The 17,265-nt window shown below is 44.1% G+C and overlaps 1 protein-coding gene across 4 annotated transcripts in view; it reads right to left on the reverse strand.

The window, feature by feature from the left end:
• Positions 1 to 17,265, reverse strand: part of Rapgef4 (Rap guanine nucleotide exchange factor 4) — a 336,159-nt gene that overhangs the window by 249,113 nt on the left and 69,781 nt on the right. For all 4 annotated transcript variants that reach the window (XM_045147498.1, XM_004660336.2, XM_004660335.2 and 1 more), the window contains one exon: positions 4,093 to 4,239. In XM_045147498.1, the coding sequence (XP_045003433.1) occupies positions 4,093 to 4,239 (147 nt within the window). The remainder of the gene's footprint in view (positions 1 to 4,092; positions 4,240 to 17,265) is intronic.

Consider the following 17,265-nt stretch of genomic DNA (forward strand, 5'->3'; position numbering starts at 1 on the left):
AATCACTTCCCCTCCCCTATTTACCGCTTTCTCCCTTTTGAGAGGTTGCTGAAATGTAAGATGTTTTATATTCTGATTAATATACATATAAATTCGAATATTAAAGAAGCATGAGGAGAGACACCATTGATCCTTTTGGAATATATTCATCACAATTCACTTTAGCTAAGAAAGCATGATTTGACTTTCAGGTACCCTCAATTCTAAACATAAGCTGGAACTAAAATGTGAGAGTGAAGAAGAAAGAACCTCGTTCTCATTAGGAAGGTGTGTGGTCCAAAGAGAAACACCATGCTGCTACCTCAGTAATTTGTTTGGGAATGCCTTTTGTAACCTTGTGACAATATAGTAATAATGTTACTGGTCATCTTATGAAAGTTTAACAAACACACCCTGGGGATGCCCATTTGACTTACAGGATAAGAGATTTTTAAAAGCCTGACGTATTTGACACGGAAGTCAATAGGGTTCCCAAACCTCCCATGCAGCATTCTGAGTGCACACCTCCAGAGACCTGCGAAGCCGACCTTCAACCTGGACAAGGAGAGGAAGTCCCTAGCTCTTCGCTGCCATGACGACATTACCATCCCAGGCAGGAAACAAAAGTCTCACTCAGCCCGTGAGGCTGGGGCTTTTACATGATTAGGAATCACAACAGTCACTTAGAACTAACTCTGAATCCTATGGAAGTGCTTCAGGTCTCGAAGTGACACAAGAGTATTTATAAGGACACCAAGGAAAACACAAAGTTGTTTGCCCTAATACAGATATATATATCATATGTGAATATGATATTCTTCCAAAGTAAATGACCAAATGAGATCACATAACGTATAGCATGCGAATTTCGAGCAACCTTTGCTTCTCTTCAAGTAAGATGTGGAACCTCTGACCTGCTCCTGCCTCGGGGCTCTGCAGCTGACAGTCCTGGAGACAGTGCCCACTTTGCTGCTGCCTCATCTGCATGTCACATGTGTGTCGTTTACATTAACGAGGTCCAACAGGAAAATATGGATGGAAGCAATGAGAACCTCAGGCTGCAGGCTAACACGGCCTAAGCCGAATGTGGGTTCGTGGGTACTCATTGTACTGTGATCTTGTTTGAAAACATGTTTGGTACGTGTGCTTTACTGTTCATGGGCAGCAACTTCGCAAGAGCTTCCTTCACAGCACTGCAGCAGGCTCCTAATTAAAATAAAGTTTGGGGTATTTTCCCAATATCAAAGAAGCTTCCTACTGCATCCAGAAGCTGCAAGTTCCTCTCCCCTAGAGATGTGGCTGGCACAGCTACCTTGCGGCTCACTCTGGGGCTGCTTCCCAGTACAGTGGGTAAGTGAATCATGACGTAATCCAGGAGGAAGTGTTCTGGTTCTCCAAGACTTCACTTGCAGCTTAGTGCGCTCTATACACCACCCAGCTTGCCGCTGGTATCCCCAGAAGTGAAGCTAAGTTAGTGATCATACTATATAATCTGAAATTACCCTGTTGATGTGCCTGTTTATTTTTCTGCCTCTTTCAAGGTCCCACCCTGAGAACAGGATTCTGCCAGTCTTGTTCACTGGTGCCCGACACAAGGAGATGCTCAGAACCGGCTGAATAAATGACCTTGAACTTAGCTCCACTCAGTCCTGCCCTCAGGGTTGTTCAACGTGGGGGATTATCACGCAGCAGATGCCCACAAGCACATCCATTAATACAGTTCTTATTTATAGACAGCGGAGCTCATTGGACTTTCACTTCAAATAGTTTAAGCAGCGACTGGACATCTCATCAGACTCTGCACTTAGTTGAATCAACAGGCATGTGATGTAAGTGTGTAATAGCAATCTTTACTCCTGCGAGTCTAGTCATCAACCTGTAGATGGCAGGGTCAAAACGCCACCTATTCTTTCTGGCTCTGAGTTTTGCCCTTCCCAAACTTATCACTGGAAGGAGAAATCAGGCTCAGAAGTTACTGAAGAGTCTAGACCCACAGCACTGTGGAAATCAGGTGCCAGTTACCCAAGGAACACAGGCATTACCTGCCTCCTGATGTATTCCACATCACTTCAACATTTCATTCAAAAAATAAAAGCATTTGACTTGGTCCAATTAAGCTTTAGCCCTAACTTCTATTTACAGGAAACCTGGGGTAGAGGTGTAAAGGAAGACATGGCTTGGAAAGCAATCAGGCAAATTTTGTATTGAAGCAAACAGAACATGCCTTTTAAAGCAGTCACGTCAAAAGAAGGGAAGGAAGAGTGAGAGAGAGGAAAGGAGAAGAAAGAGGAGAGATGGATATACAGAGATGGAGAGTGGAATTTAAATAAATGATCAAGTATAATACATAATTTTTTTTTACCAGATCTTGGTGTGAAAATAAAACATATTTTTGGAACAATTGGGAAGATTCTGGAGGGGCATTTGATGATATTAGAATATTATGTATTTCAAAGGTAAGGTATTATGGTAGCAGGATACTGTTTGGAGATACCTTCTGAATATTCAGGATGAAATGTCATGATGTGTGTCATTTACATTAGTGAGGTTCAGCAGGAAGATAAGGGGGAAAGCAATGAGTACCTGTGGCTGCAGGCTAACAAGGCCTAAGCAGAATGTGGGTTCGTGGGTACACATTGTACTGTGATATTGTTTGAAAATGTGTTTGGTGCGTGTGTTTCACTGTTCATAGGCGGCAACTTCTCAAGAACTTCCTTCATAGCACTGCAGCGGGCTCCTAATTAAAATAAAGTTTTTGATATTTTCCCAAACCCCCCCCATCAGGGTGAGTAAATTATCGCAGACAAAATACCTGTGATGACCCACATCGCGGTTAGGAACCATTCGCTTTCTTAAACCAGTTTTCCAAATTCCTTTATGGAAAAGACTTGTCAGTTTACCTTTTATAATGAAAGACCCCCTCCCCCAAAAAAGTCTTATTTGCCTCAAGCCTGGTCCCTTTTAATTGACAGAAAACCTGTCCCCACACACACACCGACTGTCGCTTTTCCTTCCGAAAACTAGCTTTTGTCTCTGAACTTTACAGAGCGGCGGGAGCTCTTTAATATTTTCTAAGAGAAACATTTCAAACAAGTAGCCCCGCAATTTATTCACTACTGCCAGGAATAAAAGTAACAGGTTTCACCGGCCAGGCCTTCCAAGGCTTCGCACGACTTTTGAGGCAGAGTCACTCATTCACCTGCAGGCTGGCTCCCTTAATACATCTGTCATTTGTTTGGCTCTGGAGGAAACTATTTGATTACACAAAATTCTTTTTAGATCAAGTTTCAAATCTTAGCCACACTGGGACAAGTGGCGGAGCCTGCCAGCTCAGTGGGTTCAACTGCTGGACGTACTGAGCCGGGCACAAAGACAGGGAAACCACCGCAGGTTAAAATCCGAAGCTGAAAGAACTGAAAGGCTTAGCCGGGCTTTTGCAAGTGCTCTGTCTGCCACGGCTGCATACAAGACGGTCCTTATTCCTCGTACTTCCTGTAAATGAGTGCAGTACCTCAAGGGACGTGGGAGGCATCTGTAAATGCAAAAGCCGCCGGGACCAGAGGCTTCCATCCACTGCTGAGCCACCTTGGTGTTTTGAAGTTGGCAAGTAACCAGACATCTTTACAGACCTCCATCTCCCAAACCTTCTGACAGAGCTCATCCTTTTTAAAAGCATTTAAATGAACCAAATGTTAACCCCGTTCATTCCACTTTCTCTGGGAACGCGTCAATAATGATTTTTTTTTTTTTTAACGCAAAAGAAAATGTCAGAGTATTTTGTTCCCTGGTTAAGAATACATCTGTGGAATAGGGAAGAGAAAGTACATAAAACACTCTATGGTCATTCAGGAAATAATTATAAGGTATGTCAAACTACAGAAAACCAAGCAAGCACTACATTAAAAAAAAAAAAAAAAAAAAAAAAAAAAGGATGTCTTGTCTCAAAATGGCTTTTTCAACTCACTCATTTCAAAAGCAAGTTTTGGAAATTCAATTCCATCCACCAGTTCAGGGCAGTTACACATTAAGGCCGACTGTAATGCCATTATCCGTGCGGCAGCTCCAAGTCTCTCTGGCAGCTGCATCAATGGACAAGGACGCCTTGGGGCTCACCTCCCATAGTGCCTTGAAGTCCTCTTGCTCGATGCGGAGTAGCTCGCTGCTCTCCCTCGTAACGATGGTCGCATGGCGAGGCGTGTTGTCCAGAATGGACTCTCCAAACGCTGTCCCTATCCCCAGGGTACAGATAGTCACTGCATCCTGAAAATTTCAAAACCAGTTATTAGAAAATTAAAGATTTAATGGAAGAGAGCGCTGTCTTTTCTTTCAATTGAGATATAACTTGTACAAAAATCAAGCACCTGATTTGTGTGGTCCAACATGCTCTGCAAAGATATACGTTGTGTGATTGCCACCCAAATCTAGACTCAGAACATTTCTTTCCCCTCTGAAGTTCCCCTTGTATCTCCTGTCCAGCCAAGACCATCCCTTGGAGGAATCAGCGCCCTGACTTCCACTCTCAGAAAGGAGTTTTGCTGGTTTGAGAATTTCATGTAGAAAGAGACAGATGCCAGACTTTGGTCTCTGTCAGGTTTCTTTTATCCATGGTAACATCTGTAAGAGAAGCTCAGACTCCTACATAGATACAGATGTTTTCCCTCTTACTGGTGAGTAATTTTCCATTGTGTAGACATGTCACCATCTGCATAGCCATTCTCCTATTGGGGAACACTGGGTGTTTTGGAATATTTTATTTATTTACTCATTTGAGAGGGGGAGCAGAGAGGGACAGAAAGACAGAGGCAGATATATAGAGAGAATGGGTGCACCAGGGCCTCCAGTCAGTACAAACGAACTCCAGATGTACCTGCCGCCTTGTGCACCTAGCTTATATAGGTACTGGGTAGTCAAACCCAGGCAAACGCAGGCATTATAACCACTAATGCATCTCTCCAGCCCCTGAGTTATTTTTTATCGTAAGTAAGATTGCTGCCACGAACCTTGTTATCTTTTTATACAAGAAACTAGTTGCTTTAAGAAAAAGAAAAACTTACTAAAGATGACAAACTCAGCCTTTTTAATGTGCTACACTGTTTTTACGAAATTTACTAGCTACAATATTTAGGAAAGTGGAATATGGCTGTTACAAAGTTTATCTTAAAATGATCAGGAAACAGGGGGCTGCGAGGGATGTACTGGCCGGGCCGAAGCTCACACAGTCAAGTAGTACGGCCAGATTCTAACCCAGCGTAGCCAACTAGAAATCCAGGGTTTCTGTATTATGCTGCCTCCTGCAGGCATGACAGCGTAACAACAGCTTCTGATGCTATAACTGCAAGGCAGTTCATAAAACGCCACAATTCAATGGTCAAGCGGTTTTGGAAAGCGTACTAAAAAAAATTGATTTTCTCTCTGCATGCAACATTGGTAATAATGTTTGGATTTAATCCTAACTACTTTCAAATAATGCAAACAGTCACTGAGATAATGCAAACAGCAGTACTCTAAACTAAGGTAGTTGCACAAGAGTAACCTCATGAGATGGAAGCCCAGTTTTTCTTTTTATGCATCTAGCACATAATCATAAGCAAATGTTATTAAGATCAAGTTAGCGACTCTGCAATCACATTACAAAGACAAATGTCCATAAGGAGCCAGCCCCTTGCACCACTGCAAATTGTGTGTGTGCAAGGATAGTACCCTATAAAATTACGTTCAGGGAAAAAAAAAAAAAAAGTCAGTGCTAATTCAGAAAAGAATAATCAATCAGGGTAAACTTTAAGAGTCATTGTTAATAGTTTTTCCAGAAAAGCAGCTCAGAGAAATTCACTCAAAAAAACATACCCAGAAATTGAATATATCAATACCCAGGAAGTTGAATACCTTGGAATAATTTTCGAATTTTGAAAAAACTGAAGACAGATTATGACAAATTGTAGGCTTTCACAAATTCTCTACAATAGCATGCTCTTTCGAGGATCCCACTAGACTTTTTCATTTTTCTATCACCTGAGTCCTTTAGAAAGAATTCTTTTGCTTAATACATGCTTTCTGGTGTTAAATTTTATTTGAAGACGTGAGAGGGACATCAGGAGTGTGGCAGCTGTTGTGTGATGGTTGGCACTGAGGAGGGTGAGGCTGTTGCAAGGTACAACGCAAAGAAAACATGAACATCTGTTATTTGTGGCCTAACTGCATCTAGTCTGTATTCTTACCAGTGAACCGCTGTCGTAATAAAGACAAAACATAGAGTGTATTCTTGGACCTCCTGCAGAGATTAGCTTACCCAGGTCTCATCATATTACAAAACTTAATTGTGGTAGTATCCCCAACTGATTACTCCGAATATTTTACTGCATAATGACCTCCTTTGCAAGGGATGCCCATCAGGTACTCATTTCTGGGAACTCTACTGTGCAATCAGTCCTTCTATATCTCCTCCTTTGTACTTGATCCCCTCAAATGTAAAGGTAAGGAGTCACAAATGATGGGATATGATCTAAAGCTGATGCGTAGCACAGTGGTAAAGCGTTTGACCAGCGTGCATGAGGACCTGAGTTCAATCCCTAGCACCCAGCACCCCAATCTAACAACACAAAACACAGGATCTTGAAATTAGGACTAGGGAACCTCTCTATATTATTTTCTAGTTCAACTTTACTTTCACTAGATTCGGATTATTTTAGGACAAATTTACTGAGGAGCTAGAATGGATTTGGGAAGTGTGAGTTAGGCACTAAGATAGCTGGGGGAAGTTGAAGGTGCCAAAAAACCTTTTCACTTTCTAAAGACTAACCACTATCTTTGTAACCCATGGGTGCTTGGCCTTATTTACACTGGAAGCCAGGATTTCATGGCTTAGGCAGAAATGATCAAATAAAGAAAGTCACAACCAAACATGCTCTCAATTAGCAGAATTAATAGATGATGCCAAGTGTACAGGTTGAAAGTCAGGATAGAACTGAGTGAATGTGGAAGAGGCCCTCTTCTTATGCATGCATAAACACGCACACACACACACACACACACACACACACACACACCTTCACCAGATCCCTGCAGGTCAGAACTCAAAGCCCTCTAGATGCACTCTGTGTACACCTTTGCCATTTGCTGACCAGGTTTCCACATCTAACACTGATTTCTTTTAAGCCCACATGCAGGCTAGAGGTCTGCAAACACCTTGGTGCACACTTATTAGGAACCACTCATAAGGATTGTTTTGTCCTCTGCTTGTTTGCAGATTGATGTTCAAGAAGGCCATCCATCAGGGAGAAAATGGTTTCAGTGGCAGAGACTGAAGAAGACACTCAGCACCTGCTTGGGGAACATGGAGACTCTACATAAGATGGCAATTCCTTCTGAAGATTTTTCAAATGGGAGGTGAAGATTCAGAAATGTAAAGGCTGGACTGGGCTGGAGAGGTGGCTTAGCGGATAAGGTGCTTGCCTGCAAAGTCTAAGGACCCATGTTCTCCTCTCCAGATCCCACATTAGCCAGAAAGGTGAGGCAAGATCACACATGCCCACTAGGTGGCACAAGTGTCGAAGGTCCCATTGCAGTGGCTGAGGCCCCAGTGCACCAATTTTCTCTCTGCCTCTCCCTCTCTCTAAAATAAAAGTTAAAAAAAATGTAAAGGCCTTCATCAGATGAAGGTGTGCTTAGCTGATACTGTGGGAGCCATGCCAGATTGCCCATGTGCCTTGAAGTGACTGCAGCTTTCTGGGCAGGCAGGCACACCTGAAGGGGGCTGCCAGGGTCATCTGCTCCAACAGGCAGAGCACCGGGCACACGTCTTCAAGGGACATCCTCCTGCAAAGAGGACAGCAGTGGGAGCTGAACCCCAAGTTTCCTTACCTTACTGCCCACAGAGGAAACCCTCTTACCAAAACATCTGTGTTGGCTATCCTTTCTTTCCTGTCTCACTTCCCCAACTCCCTTGTAAATGCTCTGTGTCTCCAAACACAAACAAAAAAATTGCTTTCAGCCAAATCCTTATCCCAGGTCCACTTCTGGTGAAACCCAAAACAAGAGAATGGGGTAGGACTGGAAAGATGGCTTAGCAGTTTAAATGCTTGCCTGCAAAGCCAAAGGACCCAGGTTCGATTCCTTAGGACCCATGTAAGATGCACAAGGTGGCGCATACATCTGGAGTTCATTTGTAGTGGCTTCGGGTCCTGGAGCACCTATTCTCTTTCTATCTGATTCTTTCTTGCTCTCAGATAACTTTAAAAACAATTAAAGTTTGGGGTGGGGAGATGGCCTAGCGGTTAAGTGCTTGCCTTTGAAGTCTAAGGACCCCGGTTTGAGGCTCGATTCCCCAGAACCCACGTTAGCCAGATGCACAAGGGGGCGCACGCATCTGGAGTTCGTTTGCAGTGGCTGGAAGCCCTGGTGCACCCGCGCCCATTCTCATTCTCTCTCCCTCCTTATTTCTGTCTGTTCCTCCCAAATAAATAAATAAAAATAAACAAATTTTTGTTTTAAAAAATTAAAGTTTGCTGGCCGTGGTGGTGGACGCCTTTAATCCCAGCATTCGGGAGGCAGAGGTAGCAGGATCACTGTGAGTTGAAGGCCACCCTGAGACTACATAGTGAATTTCAGGTCAGCCTGGACTAGCGTGAGACTCTACCTCGAAAAAAAAAAATTAGAGTTAAAAAAAGAGAGGGAAATAATGGGGTAGACAAGATGGCTGCAGATCCTTAATTGCACAGAGAGGTTGCAAATGGGACTGGAGCAAGCTAGCATTCCAGAAAGACCTCTGCAACAGAGACAGAGACCAGGGTGTCACTCGCCTGTATAACACGTATCCTAAGTATAGTGCATTGAGTGACACATGAGAGGATGTCCTGTATGAGTGTATATCACCAATAAGCCTAAAATAAAAATTGTAAAATATTTGTTTGGTAAGAATTTTGTCAATCAGATTTTAATATGAAGTATTTTGTTTCTTTATAAACATAATTATCATTGTATGAGTTTTAAGGCCAATTCTTTTGTTTGTTTGTTTGTTTGTTTTATTTGAGAGCCACAGATAAAGAGAGAGAAAGAGGCAAAAAGAGAGAGAGAATGGGCGCACAGGGCCTCCAGCCACTGCAAACGAACTCCAGACGGGTGCACCCCCTTGTGCATCTGGCTAGCACGGGTCCTGGGGAATCAAGCCTCAACCCGGGGTCCTTAGGCTTCACAGACAAGCACCCAACCACTAAGCCATCTCTCCAGCCCTTAAGGCCAATTCTTTGGCATGGTGGTGCATGCCTTTAATCTCAGCACTCAGGAGGCTCAGGTAGGAGGGTCCCTGTGAGTTCAAGGACACCCTGAGACTACAGAGTGAATTTCAGGTCAGTCTGAGCTAAAGCAAGAGCCTACCTCAAAAAATTTTTTTATTTGTGGTCAATTCTACTAAATAACAAGAAGTGATGGGTATGCATGCATACACGCACGCACACAGCACCTGTAACACACCATTGGCATGCATCCAGTTTCTTCCTCAGATGTGATCCATTGTCTTCTAGTTATCTATCGGTACACTTGGTCAGACCTTCCTGAAGTAGCCACTGTCCCTTCAGTGTGCGGCAGGACACGTGGGACCTGCATGCCTGAGTGGAATGCTATGTCACGCACTTGACCGGGGATCTCGACTACGATCTTTCTTATTCTTCACAACTGTTCAATGATATCATGTTACCTAAGCTGATTTGCATATTCAAAATAAACGCCTAGCCAACTGTGGCTGTTCTTACTGACAGTAGAGGTTGAGCGACCCTTATCTGAAATGCTTAGAACCAGAAGTGTCTCAGAGTTCCCAATTTTTCAAAGTTTATAATAGTTACATTCTCATTATATCTTTCCGAGGGGACCCAAGACAAAACACAACATTCATTTATGTGGCCCATTACCTCGTATACATAACCTGAGCATAATTTATGCAATATTCTTACTAAATTTGTTCATGAACGAATGTTGGTATACACTGAACCGTGTACACATTTGTACGCATTTAACCTCAGCCTGTCGCGTGAGGTCAGATATGAACTGCTCCCCTCGTGGCGCTCAAAAGGTGAAAGAATTTGGGACATTAAGGAGTTTGAGATTAGAGACGGTCAATCTGTAGTATTAAAACAATCACCAGTATTGTTTTTTCATATGTTAGGCCAACTCAGGCTCCCGGATGTTCAACTTCTCGCCCAAGCCCATGGCCAGGAGGAGGAGGGCGAGGAGCAGAAACTCAAGATGAGTCAGTGTCGTCACGTGCCCACGGGCTGCATAGATTGCCAAATGAAGTGCAAGGATCTCTTGCCGAGGCTCAGTGGGAACACCAGTTAAGGTGATAATTTGATCTATGTACGATCTTCTTTCCATCAATCCACATGTTCACAGACTATCAAATAAGCCTAAATCACCAAAGAAACACAAACATTTGGCGTGCCCCCCCTTAGCCCCCAATGCCAGCACAAGATCCATGTGACCCTTCCCAAGAAGATGTAGCTCATTCCAGGCTGGGACACCAACCCTCTGCTTCATTTGGAGCAATTTAAGCCATCCAAGCCAGTAACCAAGAATGGAGTCTGTGGCCCAGGTTAAAAAAAAAAAAAAAAGCTGGGCTGGAGAAATGGCTTAGCGGTTAAGTGCTTGCCTGTGGAGCCTAAGGACCACGGTTCGAGGCTCGGTTCCCCAGGACCCACGTTAGCCAGATTCACAAGGGGGCGCACGCATCTGGAGTTCGTTTGCAGTGGCTGGAAGCCCTGGCGTGCCCATTCTCTCTCTCTCTCTCTCTCTCTCTCTCTCTCTCTGCTTCTGTCTCTCTCTGTCACTCTCAAGTAATTAAATAAAAATGAACAAAAAAATTAAAAAAAAAAAAAAGCAGACTTCCCGTGGAGACCTGGTTGGTTGCTGTCTTTATATGTCTTGTCCTTGATAATCTGCCTGGTCTCTCAGTTCACTGTCAGTCAGCCAGTGTGAATGTCTAGCTTCACCTCTGGGCCTGCTTCCTGACTCTCACCCCCTCTCCCCGTTACCAGGCCCTGCCTCAACCGGTGTGTACCACACACTACCACTGTCTGGACCTGCATCGTGCCAATGGAGCTGTCTTAAACGCTGATACTAAGTCAAAGGTGTTAACAAATAGAAATAACTAATATATCTAACATCCTGACACACACTAAGTTTTTTATTTAAATAATGACAAGTGTGTTTCCTAACTCAGTCACATTGGGATACAGATGTAGGTTTGCCAGGCTTCTGAAAAGCAAATGATACCTCCCTATTATTTAAATAACAGAGAATCTCAACAGTCATGTGTATTAAGCTTCACCTAATGAGGGCTTTCAACACTGAAATCCCAACTTTCTCCGGTCCCCCAGTCTGGATGTCAAGTGGTTTGAATGATCCGCATAACACTTGAGCTCTCTGGGGGAGCTTGTATTCAAAGAAGCCCTTCTGACAATCCTGCTGCAGATGAAAGAATCCTTTTGTACCGTGACTAATCACCCTTCATTTATCTACTTTGTGCATCTGAAGATGGGACACTTGCTTCTCTAGAGCATGCATTCTCCTAGGGGGCACTTCATGCTTGTTTCATTATAAACATAGGTACAGTATGGAAAATGCAAGTGGTGTTAAGAAAACCCACGGTTACATGTCATGGGCAATTAAGATTGTTGTTGTCCATGCTAAGAAACTCGGGGTCCGCAAAGTGTGCCTAAGCAACCAAGGACACCCAGTTTACGTGAGTTATAAATGTTCTGATGAAAGTTTAAGTGAGTTGGCATCAGTAAATAGACATGAGAACTCTCAGTAGTAATTACATCTAGATTTTTATTTAAAAAAATATAATTGTCCTGTAATATCAAGAGCTATCAGATCTTTAATTGGACCTATTTAATTCACTTCCATATTAGTGATTCAAGAATTCACTGTCTCATGACAAATTTATTGTTTTGGATACATGTTGGTTTAAGACTAAGGAACAAATCAGCTGCCAGGAATACAAATTCTTATAAAAAAAAAAAATTTTTTTTTTAATTTCCACCTTAGACCTATAGGCAATCCATGCCATTAAGTTTCATAAAACACGTGTTTAGTCATGAGCTTGAATTTGTTCCTTCCTGACATTTATTGAGTCCTCTCTGGGCTTTTAAGTAATAAAATTGAGTGGGACCCAATCTCAGAATTTGTCAAGACTGTGCTTGTCATGGAAAGGGCTTACTGCCAAGCAGGCAGACAGAATACTTCTAAGTCAGACGTGCTTCCCAGCAAACAGCAAAGGGCAGGTCTGCAGGGATGGCTTGATGAGAATTACCTGACAGTGGTGTTTTGGTAAACCAAATTAGGAGGCCAGCCCTGCCCCCCCCCCCAAAGAAGAGCCCCTCTGCCCAGCACTGTGCACACAGTATTGCTTCCCCCAAACAAAGATGCTATGGTAGCAAAATTAAGTGACGGTCGCATTACACAGGTTGTTAAGTAACCTCCCCGTAGTCCCTAACCAGTAGCATGACTGGAGCACAGACAAGGAGAAAGAAATTACAAACAACTGCAACAAGCCCCCCATGCTTTGTGTGCTCAATAAATGTATGTGCTCAGAAATACGCTCCAAAAAAATAAAAAGTCTTCCAATAACAGTGACGTCTCTGAAATTGTGAAGTCAGTGAGCGCCAAAATCAGAGAAGAAACGACAAAGAGAGAAAGATGTACTAGTGAACAAGGGCCTGCCTTTCCATTTCATTTTATAAAACAAAATTCAGTGTATAAAATCATCTTTATTGTAAGAGTAAATAAAATCACACTATTTTACCTGAGACATAAAAAATACAATGAAAGGCTAAAACTTGCCAGACTACCACAATGACAAATGAAAGGACACAATCCAGAGAAGACCAAGGCCCAGTTCCGCCAGCCTCTCTGATCCCATGAAATGGCTGAACACTGCCGAACTTCCTGTGGTTTCAACAACCAAGTGCATGTCCTGCTTTTTGTGTTCTTACACTGCCCTCTTGTGGCAAGATGTCTGCATTGTAGCCATTGCAACCAGTTTCTCTCCATCTAGGCAACCAAACTTCATAGTCACAGAAAAACCCGAAAAGCTTTGCACAAAGTGTTTTACATACATTGGAGCAACTATTAACCTCAGTTGACAGGTCACTTAAATACGCATGTTCGTATCCATATAAATGACACAGGGTTTCAAGGGAGTTTGAACGTAACCACAGCGTAGTGCATCAAGTACATATTACATTTTAAATAAGTGTCTATCGCCGAGATGTGCAAGTTTAATGAGTTCATAAACCACCTCATTTTCTGTTTTTTTTCTTTTTTACTCTCTTTTAAAGATAGACAGAGAGTGGGCACACCAGGGCCTCTAGCCACTGCAAATGAACTCCAGACACATGCACCACCTTATGAATCTGGCTTATGTGGGACCTGGAGAATCAAACCTGGGTCCTTAGGCTTCGTGGGTAAGCACCTTAACAACTAAGCCAACTCTCCAGCCCCTCGTTCTCTATTTGTAATGTGAACTTCTATTCTGCCACCAGCCTGCAGAAGTTGGCAACTGGACAGATGACATGTTTTTCTGGTATAAAGGTTAATTTTAAGATGTATATGTTTCTAGAATTTAGATATTTGTTGTGCCAGAAAGATAAAATCTGAAGAAAATAGCAAGTCTCCCCCACCCCCGCGCCACACACACACTTGGGTGAGGCTTATAACCCTACTTATAGGGTTAAGATTGTTTATAACTTATTCCAATGCCCACTTCTACTTGTACACTATTAAAAGCTTAATGAGAAAACTATGCCCTTACTCAAGTGGGAATGTTTAGCTCACTTAAGCTGAATGGGCCTGAAAGTAAGGAGAGGCTCTCATGAGTGAGAGTTCCCATGGGCTACACAGGCCTGTAGGTCCTGGGTATGGTGGTATGGGGATGGGCAGGTATCACAGGGAAACAGAATCCTACTGTTCAGTAGAAACCTACATGAACAGGCCATCCAGGCAGGTCCCCATACAGGGTGTTCTAAAATCTTACAGGGTAACACAAAGAATGGCCAGACAGAAAGCAGGGATGCCATGCTGAGAGGGAGACATTTGCACATCACCCTCGGTAAGAACATGGGCTCGGTGTGATAGAGTAAATGTCAAATTATATAACCATATGTGCAAGGATTTGTGAGTCTCTAAAAGTTCCTCTACCCAATAAGAACGGAATCATCTACATATTTCCTAGAATTCTTAAGGCAAACGTGGTTTGCAGGTAATGATGACAAAAAAATAATAAAAAATGAGAGCACTATAGCTTCAACTCCAGAGCTTTTGTCTCTCTCTTCCAGGCCACTCTGGAAGCCTTGGCCACTCTGGAAGCCTTGGCTGGGGTGGCTACAAGGAAAGCAGCGTGTGGCTCGGGTCCTGCGGCGGGGCCCTAATTGCTTGAGAATGCCCAGCACTGTTTGGTACCATTTGGGGATAGACACACCCTAAGTGAGAAGGCGCACAGGGTGAGGCAATCTGCTGCGGTCCCTGCCTCCTTGCTCCTATGACATTTGCTGGTAAAGCTGGCTTGCAAGGCTGACCCAGGGCAGCAATGGCAGATGAGCCAGCCCCCTGCCTGAAGCCCAACTTCTCTATCCCCGGCTTCGCAAAGGGCCTGAAGTTGACTGAGTACTCACTCCCTGTACTGTTCCAAATACAGAGAAGTGTTTTCAGACTTCTCCCATGGGATCAACAGCTTTCTTTATTATGTATAACCTAGGCATCAGCAATTCCACAAGCAAAGATGAGCATGCACCACCCTTTTGGTCGCCATGGATACTGGCCAGACGCTTGTGGACAACCCGGGCAAAGGGCCACATGCACATGATGACTCACGCTGAGGACCCGCAGGAGCAGAGCACGGGCCTGGCCGAGGAATCCTGGGGTAAGTCCAGCTCTAGGCTCTCCACTCTGTCATCCAGAGCAGCCAAGTGTTCTCTCTGGATGGAGCAAGACAACATACAAGCATCTACCTACTGTGCCAGGCAAGCCAACACTGATGGTGATGTACAAATGATACCTGCTGGGACAGCACAAGCCACCGCTGGTGGTGACAGGCTCTGTAGATGATAAGCGTTCATAGTCATGTGGATGGGAGGCCACCAATGACAAACAAGTGTGGCCCTCAGCCTAGTATCCAAAGAGTTCAAGAAAACACCAAACCAGTCATTGAGGGAAAGAAGCTGCGTTTTCAACCTTTGAATGATGAGAAAAGAGGGAAGGTGAACCAGGAGTGGTGACACACGCCCTTAATCCCAGCACTTGGGAGGTAGAGGTAGGAGGATTGCTATGAATTCAAGGTCACCCTGAGAATACATAGTGAACAGTGAATTCCAAGTCAGCCTGAGCTAGAACAAGATCATACCTCCAAAAGAAAAGAAAAGAGAAGAAAGGAAAGGAAAAGAAAAAAAAAAGAGAAGAAAATGAGGGAAAGTATATTGAATGTGCAGGTTGGTAATATAAAGTTGTGAGCAAAATAAAATATTTATGCCCTATGTATTCTTGGGAGGTTATATGAGTTACAACTACATAGGATAGAATAATTTTTTTCAGAAAAATCTCGCCAAATCAACAACTAATGACTATGGTCTGCTGATGCTGTGTCAGAAGTGAGGAAGGTTTTCTTCCTTGAGTATTGTTTCACTGGGGGCTTCCCCACCCACCTTTGCAGCCAAGCTTTCTTCCATGTGTACGCCCACCACCAACACCCTGTCTCACAGCTGCACTTCTGTCCTGTACCTGCGGTGCCCTTGTCCTCCCTGGTCTATTCCGGTCTCGGGCCTGGAGGCCCTGTGGAGTACTGGGCTACGAACCGGGCTTTGCTGCCTTAACTGTGCGTTGCCAGATCTAAGAGGTGGTGGAGGAGGTGAGTAAACACCGCGAGGTGAGCAGGAGGTGATGGTGTGGGGCTGGGAGCTAGCATCACATGCCAGAGGGTGGTTAGAGGTGTCAGTAAAAGTTGCTTCTCCTGACGCTGGAGAGATAGCTCAGTGGTTAAGGTGCTTGCCTGCGAAGCCGAAGGACCCAGGTTCAATTCCCTAGGACTCACATAAGCCAGCTGCACGAGGGGCACATGCGTCTGGAATTCGTTTGCAGTGGCTAGAGGCCCTGGTGTGCCCATTCTCTCTGTCTCTCTTTTGTCTACTTGCAAATAAATAAATTTTTTTTAAAAAAACTTTTTTTAAAAATTTTTATTAGCATTTTCCATGATTATAAAAAAAATCCCTTGTTAATTCCCTCCCCCCACACTTTCTCCTTTGAAATTCCATTCTCCATCATATTACCTCCCCATCACAATCATTGTACTTACATATATACAATATCAACCTATTAAGTATCCTCCTCCCTTCCTTTCTCTTCCCTTTATGTCTCCTTTTTAACTTACTGGCCTCTGCTACTAAGTATTTAAAAAGTTACTTTTCCAATATCTGTTGTTCTGAATGCCCTCACTCTATTCCCTCCCTTCCTTTGTACAGCACCTGGGTAGCCATCATGGTCCAAGGACATGGGTCCTGGAGTCACAAGGGCAAGTTACTGAGCATCTCCCAACCATAGCTCTCAAGGGGGAAGGGCGCTGGCAAGGTGCTTGTAGGGTGCGCAGCCCACGGCTGCCTGTAGGGGGCGCCCGAGCACCAGAAGCCATTCCTGCTCTTCACTCTTGGTCCAGAAAGCAGCTAACAAGACACACAGGGGCTGAAACTCAGGAGTAAGTTCGGGAGTTTATGACATCACCCCTCTAACACAGGTGAGAAAGCAGGCATGGAACAGAGAAGGACTTAGACAGAAAATGGAGGACTGGCAGAAACTCTGAACACTTGATTCAGGTCAGCTCTCCTAGCTCTGTTCACAAGTCCAATTTTCTCGCTACCCACCTCTCACCTAGCTTTGTTCACGCGTGGGAAGTAGGAAAAGCATGCAAGTTGGAGTATGTCAGACCTGAATTCAAATTCCTGGCATAAAGCAGGAGAGCCCTGGGAGGTGCAGCCTGTCAAGGGGCCTTGTTTGCAAGCTGGGTGCTACAGCCCACCATGCCTGAGGACCAGGCCCATCAGCGCACACAGCTCCTGGCACAGCGTCGTCACCCAGCGAAGGCACCTGGCGACCACCCATGGTCACTTCTGGTTTCCAAGAGCAGGAATCCCTGGCCTTTCCTGGCTCTACCCCCACTCCCTTTACCCAAACCCGTTTCACTCCATCTGGGTTAATCTTCTATGTCAATTTGATGACCATGTGTTTAGCAAAATACTAATCTGGAAGTTGCTA

Source organism: Jaculus jaculus, chromosome 4 (genome assembly GCF_020740685.1).
Source record: "Jaculus jaculus isolate mJacJac1 chromosome 4, mJacJac1.mat.Y.cur, whole genome shotgun sequence".
NCBI lineage: Eukaryota > Metazoa > Chordata > Mammalia > Rodentia > Dipodidae > Jaculus > Jaculus jaculus.